The following is a 12,924-nucleotide window of genomic DNA, read 5'->3' on the forward strand; positions in this document are numbered from 1 at the left end:
CATTGACTGTTGAAGACGCAGATAAAGCCCGTGAGCGTGAAAGATCGCCGCCGCGAATACCTCATAACCACCGAGCTCAAAGACTTCTATCTCAGGAGCAAGCCTCTGGCCACACAGGCGTTCGATATTCACACGCTCAACGCGTTCAGACGCTCGCCTTGTTATCGATCGGTGTTACGCCACAGCAAGTTGAGACGTGGATTCAGGTGCCAGCCCACCAGGCCAGGAGGATTTTTCGCAAGGCACAGCAGCGTGGTTATCGTCCACAGGAAGATCTTCGCATTCTTGATCACTACGTCGAGTATGGCATCAAGACAGGAAGGCCCAGAGAGATATCTGAAGAAGTTGAAAAGCATGTTCCAGCGATCTTCGAAAAGGACAGATCAGATAGAGAGAAATCTAGCGACGTTCTAGCCTATGAATCAGATGTTAGTATATCGTCTGTGTCGCGAATTCTCGAAAAACATCGTCTCAACATCGTCAAACCAATCAGAAAACCTGGTTTATCGAAGAAACAGCGCTCAGTTCCATTGACGGTTTGTCTCATCTATCGACACTGAGGATTGGAAAGGCCTGATTAAGTAGTCAAAACACTAAAAATTAGCGTGGACAATACTTTTGTGGCATGCCTTGTATGGAGTAGTAAGTAATTGCTTTCCCTCTCACTTTTCAACATACCACAACCCCAATGTTACCACAGGCTCAAGAGGCGTCTTCGAACCACAAAGCCCGCTTATTGAGCACCGGGCTACAGGTTTATACATAAGTATCTTTTATATCTTTTCGTTCCTTGCTGCTACCCCAGCCGGATGGCAACGAGGATATGCCAGACAAACCCATACGAATCTCAGCTCTGGAAACTGACGAATCGTCAAGCACACCCAATGCCACCCCCCAAGCGACTGATAATGACAATCCATCACCTCAGCCGTACTCGCTTTGGGCAAAGTCACAAAAGCTGGGTATCGTATTGCTGGTGGCATCTGCCTCTTGCTTCTCCCCGCTGAGTAGCTTCATATACTATCCCGCCCTCACAGAGGTAGCGAAGAATTTGCACACTACTCTATCTAAGGTCAGTTTGACCATCACTTCCTACATGATCGTGTCCGGCGTGGCACCGACGTTGTTTGGCAGCATGGCGGACCAGGTGGGAAGACGGCCTGTTTACCTTCTCATGTTCACCCTCTACGTCGTCGCCAAAGTCGGCCTCGCTGTGCAGGGTACCTATCCTGGTCTGCTGCTGCTGCGCATGCTCCGGAGTGCGGGCGGCTCTGCCACGATCGGCCTTGGATACGGCGTCGTTGGTGATGTGGTTGCCGCTTTTCTTTGAAAGGGCCATATGGCCCGTGTACCAAGCCGAGGCCACGGTCTCCATCATGACGAAGGAATCTAACGGCGATTATCAGATCACCGAGTCTTCTGAGCGTGGATCATACATGGGCATCCTAGGCTGCGGCCCCAATGTCGCGCCTGGCCTCGGACCTGTGCTCGGTGGCGTCCTTGCTGAGAAGGCGGGATGGCGCCGGACTTTCTGGTTTTTGGCCATCTCAGGCGCCCTCAGCCTCATTCTCATTGCGGCCCTGCTGCCAGAAACGGCGCGCAACATCGTCGGCAACGGGTCCCAGCCTGCCCCTGTCGTGAACAAAAGTCTTGTGCTCTTCTGGCAGGAAAGAAGGCGAAAGCAGGTCAATGCGACACATGGAGCATATCGCAGCCCTGCATGAGAAGTCGTTCCTCGCATATCAAGTTGGAGGATACCTAATCCTCTAGGAAGCGTGCATATATTTCTGCAGAAAGAAAGCGCGCTCGTCATTCTCACCAATGGGGTCTTCTATAGCGCATACTGCTGCCTGCAAGCATCCCTGTCGTCTCTATTCATTGGGATATATGGATATAGGGAGCTCGAAGCCGGAGTGATCTATCTGCCATTTGGCGCGGGCTGCTTTGTTGCATCGCTATTGTCGAGTAAGTTGCGAGTACACTCTCTTAAAAATCGCCCTGTTCATATATCATATACTTAACTCGGTATTCTCCTTCCCAAGGAAACATTCTCACACAAGACTATCGAAGGCTTGCTCTTCGCCGTGGTCTCCAAAACGTCTGAGTCACAGAGACTGTCATTTCCGATCTTTCATGCCCGTCTACGGAGTATGGCTTACCTGCTTCCTCTTTCCATTCTCACCCTCCTCGCATATGGCTGGGTACTACAGTACCACCTGCACCCTTCCGTTCCTCTAGTCCTGCAGTTCTTTACAGGCGGCGCCATGACCGTCGTGTTCAACGCGTGCGGGACGCTCCTCGTCGACCTGCACCCGACGCGTCCGTTGACGGCCCAGGCAGCCTTGAACCTGCTACGCTGTGCCTTAGCCGCGGCAGGACTTGCTGCATTGCAACCGCTCATCGACGCCATCGGTCCTGGGTGGTGCTATACCGTGATCGCATTGGTCACTGGAGGTGTTGCCAGTACATGTGTTGTCATTGGCAGGATATGGGGCGACATTTGGAGAATACGAAGACATGATAAGCAGCGCAGCATCACGGAAGCAGGTTGAGATGCTCAAGCGTGACCACTATCAACAGATCGAGGAGCAGCTTGATCGAGATGAAGTACAGACCGGCAGTTTCCCTGGATCCTTCTGATGATTTTTTATCCGCCGCTGGCACCTGGATCTTCTCCTACCAAGCAACAAATATGGAGAGCTGTCGGTGATCCCTTTCATGTGCCACGCGGGCCGTTTAGGCTGACCGTCCCCTCCGGAGCAGCTCCATGCTTGGGATTCGCCAACGGTACTTCGCGGATACTCTGCTTTAGACCTTTTGTTTGGGCAAAATTGTACACTTTCTCCCGCATGAGAAGTCTCGTCGTTCCCTCTGTGGATCCTCGAATGCTGCTAAAGCAACTGATAATATCCTGCCGTGGCGGAGCGTTGTTGGACAGATTGTGCCGCGTTTGGTGTAGGCAAAGATAGAGGTCTTAGTTTTGGACGGCGTACATAAGGTTCTCATTTTGTGGACCGACGGTCGGCAGTAAGGTTCTTGTCAAGACAGAGAAGAACTCAAAATGTAAGGAAAACAAACCATAGCAGGGTTGTCGTATCTGTGAAGAGCCCAAATAGGACCTCCATTCCCATAGACCGCCCATAGAATCAGGGCGAAAGGGACAGCAAGATAGGGATTTTTGTTATGAAATGAAATTAAGAAGCCCTGGGTTAAAACTTTGATATTGAGAAAGGACTGTCAACCGAACAGTCGCCCAAGCATTAATTACCCTGCAGTCTGTTGAAATTCCCTTTCCATTCCAACAGAAGGACTCGTTCGTTCATTCGTGACCGCAGTTTCATCCTTTCATGAATCACCATAACGAAAAAAACTCAATCGCTCGAACGCATCGCAGAGAGCCCCCGTCTATTTGGTCTATGTCTATATTCTATATCTATTTTCGTCTTTGCTGAATCGTGTGACAATGAATAATCCTAACATTCAAAGTCCCACATGTCCAATAATTTGTCCATACCATCCTGTTGTCCCGTGGCATCATCTTCGCTGTCCTCTGCGGCGGCAAAGATCTTTTTGGGAATCTTGTACTCCACCACCGGTGGCTTCTTCTCCTTCTTCTTGAATTCACTCTCGAGCAGTGTAGCATATCCGTGGTCGAGGAAGTCCTCAAGGTTGTACTGCTGTTTCGTGAACTGCTCGGAGATAATCCGCGCGATGCTCGCCACGGTAGGGTGGTAGTGCGACTGGCATGTCTCCAGCTCCCAGAGCGAGGAGTCGATGGCGTTGGTGAGTTGTGGGTTGGGCTCGTTCGGATCAAAGGGGTCATTGCCCAGGTTGTGCTTGAATTTGGTATAAGGAGGGTACGGATTACGGTGGATCATGAAAGTTGTGGTGGGATGCTGCTTGAGAAGGTTGTAGATGAAGGGAATGATGGCCACGATGGCAGATGGAGGGGCAAAGAGGCACAGACGCGAAAGCCGCTTGATGAAACTGGCAATTGTTGCTGCCGGCAAATGGTTGGTTGGAGATAGGAAAATGTCGAGATGACGCAGCACCCGGCTGCGGTATTTGCTGTGTAGAAGATCTCTGTCGAGAAGTGCGTACAGTCGAGGGTAGAAGGAGGGGTAGTCGAGGTTCTTTGTGGTGATGAGGTGAAACAGCCCTGTGAGAGCCGGCACTGCGAGGCCCAAGTCTCTCATGTCAAGACTGTCGGTGAAGAAGTCCATGAGAATTTCTGGACGGCGGAGGCTGTCGATGGCTTCGTGTGATTGAAGCTGCTTGAGCAATTGCTTACGCTGCGGTGTGGTCATGGGAGAAGCAATCTGAGCAGCGTAGGAGTCCATGGCTGTGGACGACGGCATGGTGAGCAAGCTGCGAAAGAGAAGCGAAGGTAAAGGAGAGAGCGATAGAGAGCAGTCGCCCTCACAAACAGAGATATGAATATCACCACCCCTCCGTGCTGAATGTGGCCGTTATCCTCACTCATGCGCCTTTGCGGCTCCCCTAGCCCCTCGCCTCGAAATAATTTTTGATGGCGCAGGTGCATGCCAAGCACTAGTCCGCATGGGGATTAGCGCCACTCAGACCTCAATTGCAAGCTCTCGTCGCCGGACCGCCAAACTTCTATCATCAGGAGCTTTCAGGTCGACTGTTCAGGCTACAAACACCACAACAATGGCGTCTAGACTGGCCAGGAGTGCTGCTGGTGAGTGTCCCAGACGTTCCGGAGCTCCTCGTAGACAAAAACAGATCTGACATTGAACTTCCAGGAGCCAGCAAACTCCGCGCATCGACTTCTTTCCCAATTCGCGCCCTCCCATCTCTCGCTGCCAGCACGCCCTTGACCTCCATCCGTCACCAGTCCTCCTCGAACGTGCCCTCGCAAGATCCAAAAAAGACAGCTCAGTCTATTGTCGACGCCCTCCCCGGGTCCTCCATCGCTAGCAAAACTGCCATTCTCTCCGCCGGCGCTGGAATCTCCATTTGGGCAATCAGCAATGAGCTCTACGTCGTGAACGAGGAGAGCGTCATCGCTTTCTGTCTGCTGTCCGTCTTCTACGGCATCTTCAAATACACAGGGCCCATGTACAAGGACTGGGCGGATGGTCAGGTGCAGAAAATCAAGGATTTGTTGAACGAGGCCAGGACGAGTCACGCCAGTGCCATTAAAGAACGAATCGAGGATGTCAAGCCCTTGAGCAACGTGGTTGAGATTACGAAGCAGCTGTTTGATGTTTCCAAGGTAAAGAATCCAACCACCAGACTCGCTCACTCAATACATTTATTGATGGTTCGTTTCTAGGAAACCGCGAAACTCGAAGCCCAGGCCTTCGAACTTGAGCAAAAAACCGCCCTGGCTGCCGAAGCCAAGAACGTCCTAGACAGCTGGGTCCGTTATGAGGGCCAGGTCAAGCAGCGGCAGCAGAAGGAATTAGCCGACAGCATCATCGCCAAGGTCACAAAAGAGCTCGAGAACCCCAAGGTGCTGCAGCAGATTTTGAACCAGTCGGTGGCGGATATTGAGAAGTTGGTAGCTAGCAAGAGCCAGTAGATGCAGGGAGGAGATTGATGGGGCCTTCTGCAAGAGAGGCCAGGTTGTTGAAGGAGAACACAATGAGAGGGATGCCCCGAGGGTGTGGACATTGCCAGACGTGCCTTGGAACGGGGACGCGGTGGAATGGCATTCAATGTTGTACATAAAATACCTCTCTTTAGAAGTCTCGAGAAAAAGAGCACGTCGATTTCACCCAATCTATCTTCGCTGTTGGCCCGCAGTTCCCAATTGATGCCTGGTGGGTAGCGTCAAACCACCAAATATTTTTCTGTGACTTCTCTGGCCATCTCTGGGTTCCCGCTCAAAGCGTACATCGTCTGGATAGCATATGCTGCTTCCATTGTAAAGTCCGCGCGGCTCGCGTCCTTGTCCTTTCCGCTCTCAGCAGAGGCGGCGGGCCTAGGCGCAGAGAAGTCAGTGGAAGGGAGTGCGAGCGCAAGCATTTTCTCGTACGCCCGCACAGCCAAATCCGACAGGCCCAACATGTGCCAGCACCTTGCACGATTGAACGCGATCTCCCGCTCAATCAGCAATTCCAGACAATCTTGATCTTCTGTGCCCACCCTCACCATTTCTGCGTCCTGCCTTTTTCGGGTCTGCTGTTCCTGGAGCCGCTTTCGCATCCACCGCCTCCGTGCATCGGCGTACTCCTCGAAGAACGCCCACCCCTGCAACAAAAACATTTGACGATTTTCGCTGTGCTTTTTGAGCGTCTCATGCATGTAGCTCAGCGCAATGCTGAGCAGCAACGCGGGGTTTTCGGGGCTCAGAGACAGCGCGCGAAAAAAGTACGACAACGCACTGGCAAACCCACCGCCAGCGTACAAGACATGCCCGTAGAGCGTCAGAAGGTCGACATTCATTTCCTTTGGTCTCATGATGTTTGGGTGCCCATAGTGCTGGCCCTGCACGCCCTTATGATGAGGGACAGGCGCCTCTCCATCATTGTCTCTGTTGTGGGAGGTATTCTCTGCACCACTCTGACGCATGAAGGCCGGTACTGGCCCATAGCCTTCTGGTTCATAATCGACTGGTAGTTCCGCATCCATCTGCACAATCTGTTTGAAGAGAACCTGCTGGATGCCGCGACTGCGCAGCACCGTACCCGGACGTGCAAAGACCAAACTTAAGGCAGCGAAGAGACGATAGGCCTCGGAGTTGAATTGGAATGTGCGCAGAAACCATCGCAACACCACGTTCACAAGGGTTCTTTCATCCTGTAGGGCAAGAGTGCAGGCAAGATATGTAACATAAATCTGCAGGAGAGCTTGTTGATCTTGATTCCAAACCACACAGTCCAAGGCAGCGTTGATAACCGGGTAGCAGCGATGAAATGCGTCTGCCTCGGGAGACTGGGCGAGGAGAAGAGCATATTCGAGGAAAACATCCAGCCAGCTTGTGAAGGCGATTTCACGATATTCAGTAGGCACGGACGACTCGATGGTAGGGATGGGAAAGTCTTGATCCACTTCAACACCATCTCTCCCGTTTTCGTGATCTCTCTCCCACCTCTGGCGCGAGTCGACATTGGCGACTTCCCCGTAAAAGCTGTCCAAAGCCTGATTGCGCTCTTTAGTGTAAAGGAGGCGGTTGCTTCGGAAATCCGTAATGAGGGAGTCAGCACAATCCATCCAGGTATTCCTTGCAACTTCGTCGCCAGCTCTCATGGCGTCTGTGTTATACACCAAGTCGGTATAGAGCCTGTTGATCGTTTCGGTGCGGCGACCTTCTCTTTCTTCTGCTGACATTCGTTTCGTCCTCGTCTTGAGTTGCGCTCGTGAACGGGGTGGTTGCCGATCTTTTCGCTTGCGTGCCACGTTCTGAGCTGTCTGTTTGGCGATTTCACAATCCAATGTTCCGTGCCCAGCTTGATCGAATTGGGGCCCTCCATAAAATTGATCATCTAGGGCCTCGTCGTATTCATTGTCCAGTTCGGCTTCTGTCTCCTCTTCTCTTTGGGTCATGTCTTCCGGTAGCGGTAATGCTGCCTTCCGGGTCCTGTAGGTCTTTGTCCTGATTCTCTGGAGCTTACTCTCGATACGATCAACTGGGGTACCACCAACAACCTCGCCAGGGAGATAAAATGCTTCTTTGAGAGCTTTCTCTGCTTCTTCGCGAGCCAGGCGCTGTTCCTTGCGCTCATATTTACGTCGGTCAGTCTTAGGAAGCAAGCTGTCAGCGACACGAACCGCTTCCCGAGCATTCTCCATTGCCTTTTCCTTGTCTCCGAAGTTCGCGTAGAGCCTCGAAAGCTGAGTTCGTGCCTCAACACACTTCTCATCTCCGGCCTTAGCCTCCTCGTAGCACTCGATTGCTTGGAGCTTGTCGCCGGACATATAAGAGCTGGCTGCGATACCTAACCAAAATTCGGTATGAGAATATGCGTTGGTGTCCTTGAGAGCTTCATAATAACGCAGTGCCTGATTGGGTTCTTTGGCTTCCTGCAAGGCTTGGGCAACCTCGAGGAACAAATCCGGGTAATCATACACACTTGCGCCTTCATCCTTGGCTTCTGGTTCAAGCCATTCAAAATGTGCCAATGCCTCGTCCAACGCATCTCCACCCTGCCTTAGACGAAGAACCCCTAGCCTGACTCTCAGTTCCAAGGGAAGTCCAGGGCCGTAGGCATCGGGAGAATATTTGTCAGGGACAAACTGAGGCACGAGAGCTCGTCGAGGTTCATCTTCTGAGTCGAACTCTCGATCATCATCAGTGAATTGATCCCAGTAGTCTTCTCCTTCTCTGCCCAGAAGCCACCGTGACAGTTGTTTCAAAGCTTTCAGCGCGTTCATAATAGCTAGGTCAGGGGGCTCCTCCAGGGCAAGGATTTGCACGTAGACCAGGATGTCAGCCCAGGTGAAAGACTCTTCGCCCTCAAACCCATTCTCCCGGTAATAACTTAGGGTGTTCTCATAGACTTGTTTTGCTCGTTCCAGATCTCTCGTTTCAATACATATCTCTGCGATCTGCCTCAAAACACTAGAATTGCGGGGCATACGCTCGAGGATGGCCTCCAGGTCCTTCAGAGCTTTCGTGTAGTTTGAGAGCTCCCTACTGACCGCAGCTCGTTGAAAGCGGGCTTCCAAATGCTCCCGGTCCGTGTGGATAATTCGAGCATAGCAGTAACTAGCTTGTTGCAAGGCAGTCTCTCGGTTTCCCTTTGATCTCTCAAGACACGCATTGGCCGCTTGAATCCATACTTCTGGATCTGTTGGTATGGTGTGAGCACCGCTAAAAAGTGCCGCGATTGCCTTATCATCTTCGTCTCGAGAAAAGTATATCTCGGAGAGCAGGGCGTGAGCTGAATAAATTTCTGGATTGACTGCGATAGCCTGCAAAACCAATTCAAGTGCTTTCTCGGTATCTCGATCGTCGATGAAGGCAGTCGCCGCCTGGCCGTAGAGGTCATTGAATTCAGGCCCTGGATCGAGGGTTGGTCGAGGGCCAATTTTCAAGCCTTTACTCCAGCCACCCCGAGGCCCTGTGCCCTTCTTTCGTCGCTTCCTGGGTTGACTGGATGACACCTCCAACTTTGGGCGGCCTCGCTTCCTTGGTTTGGTGGCTAGGACGCCGCCGTTTTCAACAGGTTCTAGGGACGACCCTGGGACTCCGTGATCGTCAACAGAGGTGTCACTGTCTTCTTCAGCCGGTGCCGCCTCCAGCATCGACAGTTGCTCTTTATTCTGACTTGAGCCTTGGTTACGGCCGGTGTGGAAGTGGAGTACCTCGGCGGTGAACGGTATGTATCCCGTAGGATTATCCTCAGCTGCACTGGGGAGGAACGGGGACGCATTTTGTAGCTGGGTCAATGGCTGTTGAGGATAAAAGGGAGGATCCAGCACATATGATTCAGACGCGAGGAGTGGTCGAGAGAATGCAAAGCTGTAATTTGATGGCGGCGCTGGATGCTGCATTAACGATGTATGGTCGTGGAAAACCACTCGTCTTGCAGATAAGGTCTGGTGCAAGGACGCTGAGCTTGGCAGTGAGGGCTGTGGCGGCAATCCTCGAAGAGTTCTCGCAAGGCTAGGAACGTAGCCATCAAACGCGACCGGCACCGGTCCATGTGATGCGACTGGAGGGTTCTCGGCCATGGAGACAAATCGCGGCGCGGTGGAAGAGCCATCGCCTGCCGGATGTGATGCTTCCTGCGAGCTGAAGTTGTTCATCTCGCATGGCCAACTATCAACTGCCATCAGCCTTGTGTGGATCGGGAGACACGTAGGTTCGTTTGGTGGTGTTCAGATTTGTGCTAACTTTTTTACGGCAGTAAAGCCAGTAACCCCGATGGCCACCCAGCTTCATTTAACCTATTCGGGCAATTCTCTCCGAGGTCGGCCACTGCCAGGCGAACAAGGATGGATTAGGCATCTCGTAGAGAGCCATGAAGGCACTAGGGAGGGGCACCAGGGGTTGCTTCTGCTATTACTGCTGCTACCACCATAACCAGGGAGGGGTTTGTTTGTCATGATTTCCACATTCGGTTCATCGAATTGATCTGCAACAACATACCACCAAGACGGCACCAGGTTCGCAGGGACGGCCCAAAGGCTCCAACACATTTCGCCAGGATATAACGATAGTCCATGTCTTATCCAAAATAGCCGTATCTATACGAAAAGTGGCCGGGTGTGATCCCGGATGGTGCTCTGGCCCTCTCTCTTCTGCATATCCGATGGCTTCTCGCCGGCCCCTCTTCAGCAATATCATCATAGCTATGCGAACCCCACCTCAGACTGCTCACTTGAAAAATAACATTCTCCCCACACCCGGCATATTGATATCTTCTACTTCCTGACGATTCCGTCACTCCTCTGCATTCTTACTTTTAAACTGCGACCTTTGTTGAAATCAACTTTTTCCAACCAAATCCATCAAGATGTCTGCTGATACTGTTGGAAAGGTGACGTTCAATGCCCCTGGACATCCCATTCACGTGCTGACTCTGCGAACGGCCAGACCATTACTTGCAAGGTAAACAATGACCTCCTATTGCCCCCCAGCCGCTGACAACACCTGACTCTGTGCAGGCTGCCGTTGCCTGGGAGGCCGGCAAGGACCTTTCGATTGAGGATATCGAGGTTGCTCCTCCTAAAGCCCACGAAGTCCGCATCCAGATTTACTACACCGGAGTCTGTCACACGGGTATGCTGAACCTGCTGCGGGTAAGAATCGGGAACTGAAAGAGGAGCTAGATGCATATACGCTTTCCGGGAAGGACCCCGAGGGGGCATTCCCTATCGTTCTGGGACACGAGGGAGCTGGGATCGTGGAATCGGTGGGTGAGGGCGTCACCTCCGTAAAGCCTGGAGACCACGTTGTTGCACTCTAGTATGTCTAGCCCCTCCTCTGCACAGGTTGAGAACCAAATTGACGTTGGCAAGCACCCCGGAATGCAAGGAATGCAAATTTTGCATATCTGGCAAGACCAATTTGTGCGGGAAGATCCGAGCTACCCAGGGCAAAGGTGTGATGCCAGATGGCACCTCAAGGTTCAAGTGCAAAGGCAAAGATCTTCTGCACTTCATGGGCACGTCGACTTTCTCCCAGTACACCGTCGTCGCCGATATTTCCGTCGTGGCCATTACCGACAAGGCTCCCATGGATCGCACATGCTTACTTGGCTGCGGCATTACCACCGGCTACGGGGCAGCAGTGATTACGGCCAACGTGGAGCAAGGCTCCAACATCGCTGTTTTCGGCGCCGGCTGTGTTGGTCTTTCGGTCATCCAAGGTGCCGTGAAGAACAAGGCGGGCAAGATCATCGTGGTGGACGTCAACGACAAGAAGAAAGAATGGGCCGAAAAGTTTGGTGCGACAGACTTTGTCAACCCTACCCAGTTGAATGGCCAGACTATCCAAGACAAATTGATTGAGATGACGGATGGTGGATGCGACTACACCTTTGACTGCACTGGCAACGTCCAGGTCATGAGGGCTGCTCTTGAAGCATGCCACAAAGGCTGGGGCCAGTCCATCATCATCGGCGTTGCCCCTGCCGGCGCTGAAATCTCCACTAGACCCTTCCAATTGGTCACTGTAAGTTCTCGCTGTTCCACGCGTGCTCAAAACGCTACCGGTTCCGGCCTCAACAGACTGACAACCTTGTGCAGGGCCGTGTGTGGCGAGGCTGTGCTTTTGGCGGTGTGAAAGGTCGTTCTCAGCTCCCAGGACTCGTTAAAGATTACATGGATGGCAAGCTCAAGGTCAAGTAAGTATCTGGTGCTCATCTGTCCCCGCGCCTCTATTCGTTTCTGACTGTTTGCAAAGCGAGTTCATCACGCATCGCCAGCCTCTTGACAAGATCAACGATGCATTCCATGACATGCATGCCGGCGACTGCATCCGATGCGTGGTTGATATGGGCGCGAAACAAGAATGACCACACTCGGGGGAAAGCAAGCTATGAACTATGATAAGATTTCAGACCGTGGACTCCGTGTCGCAGTGCCGATGGCGGGAAAGAGACGTTAAGTATTGATGGCGTCGGAGGAAAAGAAAATACCTTCTCATGTATCGAGTATCGAACATAACAGACCGCCCTCTTTTAAGGGGAGATTCAAATCAAGCCTAGCATTGCTGCTTCGACCTTTGCTCCGAGCTACCACCACCAATAGCGCTCCTTTGAAGGGTGTGTAGGTCTAAAGTTATTCTCTCATGGTTGTTCAGATCTGCAGGACCGTGTTTGTGCAAAGACTTACTACTTCACCAGTGCCATGTTACATCCTCGAGATTATTGGGCACGAGCACGTCCTCTCGCGTTCATTTCCCCACGCAGTGTTTCCTGCAAACCGTGAGAAGGAAGATTCCTGCGCCACCGGAGCACAGAACAACCTGCCACAGTGACTGCAAGCCCCATGGTAAGACTTCCCGCTTCCGAGGCGGCTGATTGATTGCCACACCGGACCGACCTGCATCTTGCGCTTGGACTTCGGCAATTGGGAAAATTTGTGTCAACGGCAGATCGAAACAAAAAAAGCACGCAAGGCACCGAGTAAAGTACGTAGTTCAGCCCCTCCTTTGGGCGCGTGCCGACCTCAGCATCTCTCACTTTTGAATGCTGCTGTGATGAACCTAGGTCAAGGGATAAAACGTCTGCTTGTTATCTCGAGGTCATGCAATCATCTGGGGGAAGATGAAAGTGTGTGTGACAGAAAATACCTCGTACCCTCCTTGCTTAGTACTACTGTGAGACAAGCACACGTGGCAGTGGTGGGCAGTGGTAGCAGAGCCTTTCTCATCCCTTTGAAAAAGGGTCGTAACGGCACGACATGTCAAGGTCCTCTCAGATTGGTCGTCAAAGGGCGCTGAGGCAATAATTATCATCGGTAAATTAACGCCAGCAGGGGGGCTTAATTGAGCGGTTGTGCAGG

The 12,924-nt window shown here is 52.2% G+C and overlaps 7 protein-coding genes across 7 annotated transcripts; 5 read left to right on the plus strand and 2 right to left on the minus strand.

Annotated features, from left to right (window-relative positions):
* Window positions 1-823: 823 nt before the first annotated feature.
* On the plus strand, window positions 824-1,330 carry AYL99_11297 (hypothetical protein; the record flags this gene model as incomplete). The annotated part of the gene is made up of 1 exon (XM_018842803.1): window positions 824-1,330. One exon carries the CDS (start codon window positions 824-826, stop codon window positions 1,328-1,330), a length of 507 nt encoding a protein of 168 aa, XP_018688216.1.
* Window positions 1,331-1,376: 46 nt separating this feature from the next.
* Window positions 1,377-1,724, plus strand: AYL99_11298 (hypothetical protein; the record flags this gene model as incomplete). The annotated part of the gene is made up of 1 exon (XM_018842804.1): window positions 1,377-1,724. The coding sequence occupies one exon, from the start codon at window positions 1,377-1,379 to the stop codon at window positions 1,722-1,724; it is 348 nt and encodes a 115-aa protein (XP_018688217.1).
* A 426-nt stretch (window positions 1,725-2,150) lies between these two features.
* Window positions 2,151-2,552, plus strand: AYL99_11299 (hypothetical protein; the record flags this gene model as incomplete). The annotated part of the gene is made up of 1 exon (XM_018842805.1): window positions 2,151-2,552. The coding sequence occupies one exon, from the start codon at window positions 2,151-2,153 to the stop codon at window positions 2,550-2,552; it is 402 nt and encodes a 133-aa protein (XP_018688218.1).
* A 921-nt stretch (window positions 2,553-3,473) lies between these two features.
* AYL99_11300 (hypothetical protein) lies at window positions 3,474-4,358 on the minus strand (the record flags this gene model as incomplete). Its single annotated transcript, XM_018842806.1, has 1 exon — window positions 3,474-4,358. One exon carries the CDS (start codon window positions 4,356-4,358, stop codon window positions 3,474-3,476), a length of 885 nt encoding a protein of 294 aa, XP_018688219.1.
* A 313-nt stretch (window positions 4,359-4,671) lies between these two features.
* Window positions 4,672-5,548, plus strand: AYL99_11301 (ATP synthase subunit 4, mitochondrial; the record flags this gene model as incomplete). The annotated part of the gene is made up of 3 exons (XM_018842807.1): window positions 4,672-4,702; window positions 4,767-5,239; window positions 5,300-5,548. 3 exons carry the CDS (start codon window positions 4,672-4,674, stop codon window positions 5,546-5,548), a joined length of 753 nt encoding a protein of 250 aa, XP_018688220.1.
* Window positions 5,549-5,799: 251 nt separating this feature from the next.
* On the minus strand, window positions 5,800-9,720 carry AYL99_11302 (hypothetical protein; the record flags this gene model as incomplete). The annotated part of the gene is made up of 2 exons (XM_018842808.1): window positions 5,800-5,950; window positions 6,005-9,720. 2 exons carry the CDS (start codon window positions 9,718-9,720, stop codon window positions 5,800-5,802), a joined length of 3,867 nt encoding a protein of 1,288 aa, XP_018688221.1.
* Window positions 9,721-10,430: 710 nt separating this feature from the next.
* AYL99_11303 (S-(hydroxymethyl)glutathione dehydrogenase) lies at window positions 10,431-11,933 on the plus strand (the record flags this gene model as incomplete). Its single annotated transcript, XM_018842809.1, has 7 exons — window positions 10,431-10,454; window positions 10,511-10,525; window positions 10,582-10,696; window positions 10,747-10,882; window positions 10,936-11,590; window positions 11,665-11,762; window positions 11,822-11,933. The coding sequence occupies 7 exons, from the start codon at window positions 10,431-10,433 to the stop codon at window positions 11,931-11,933; spliced, it is 1,155 nt and encodes a 384-aa protein (XP_018688222.1).
* Window positions 11,934-12,924: the final 991 nt, after the last annotated feature.

This window comes from Fonsecaea erecta, assembly GCF_001651985.1.
Source record: "Fonsecaea erecta strain CBS 125763 chromosome Unknown Scaff13, whole genome shotgun sequence".
Classification (NCBI taxonomy): domain Eukaryota; kingdom Fungi; phylum Ascomycota; class Eurotiomycetes; order Chaetothyriales; family Herpotrichiellaceae; genus Fonsecaea; species Fonsecaea erecta.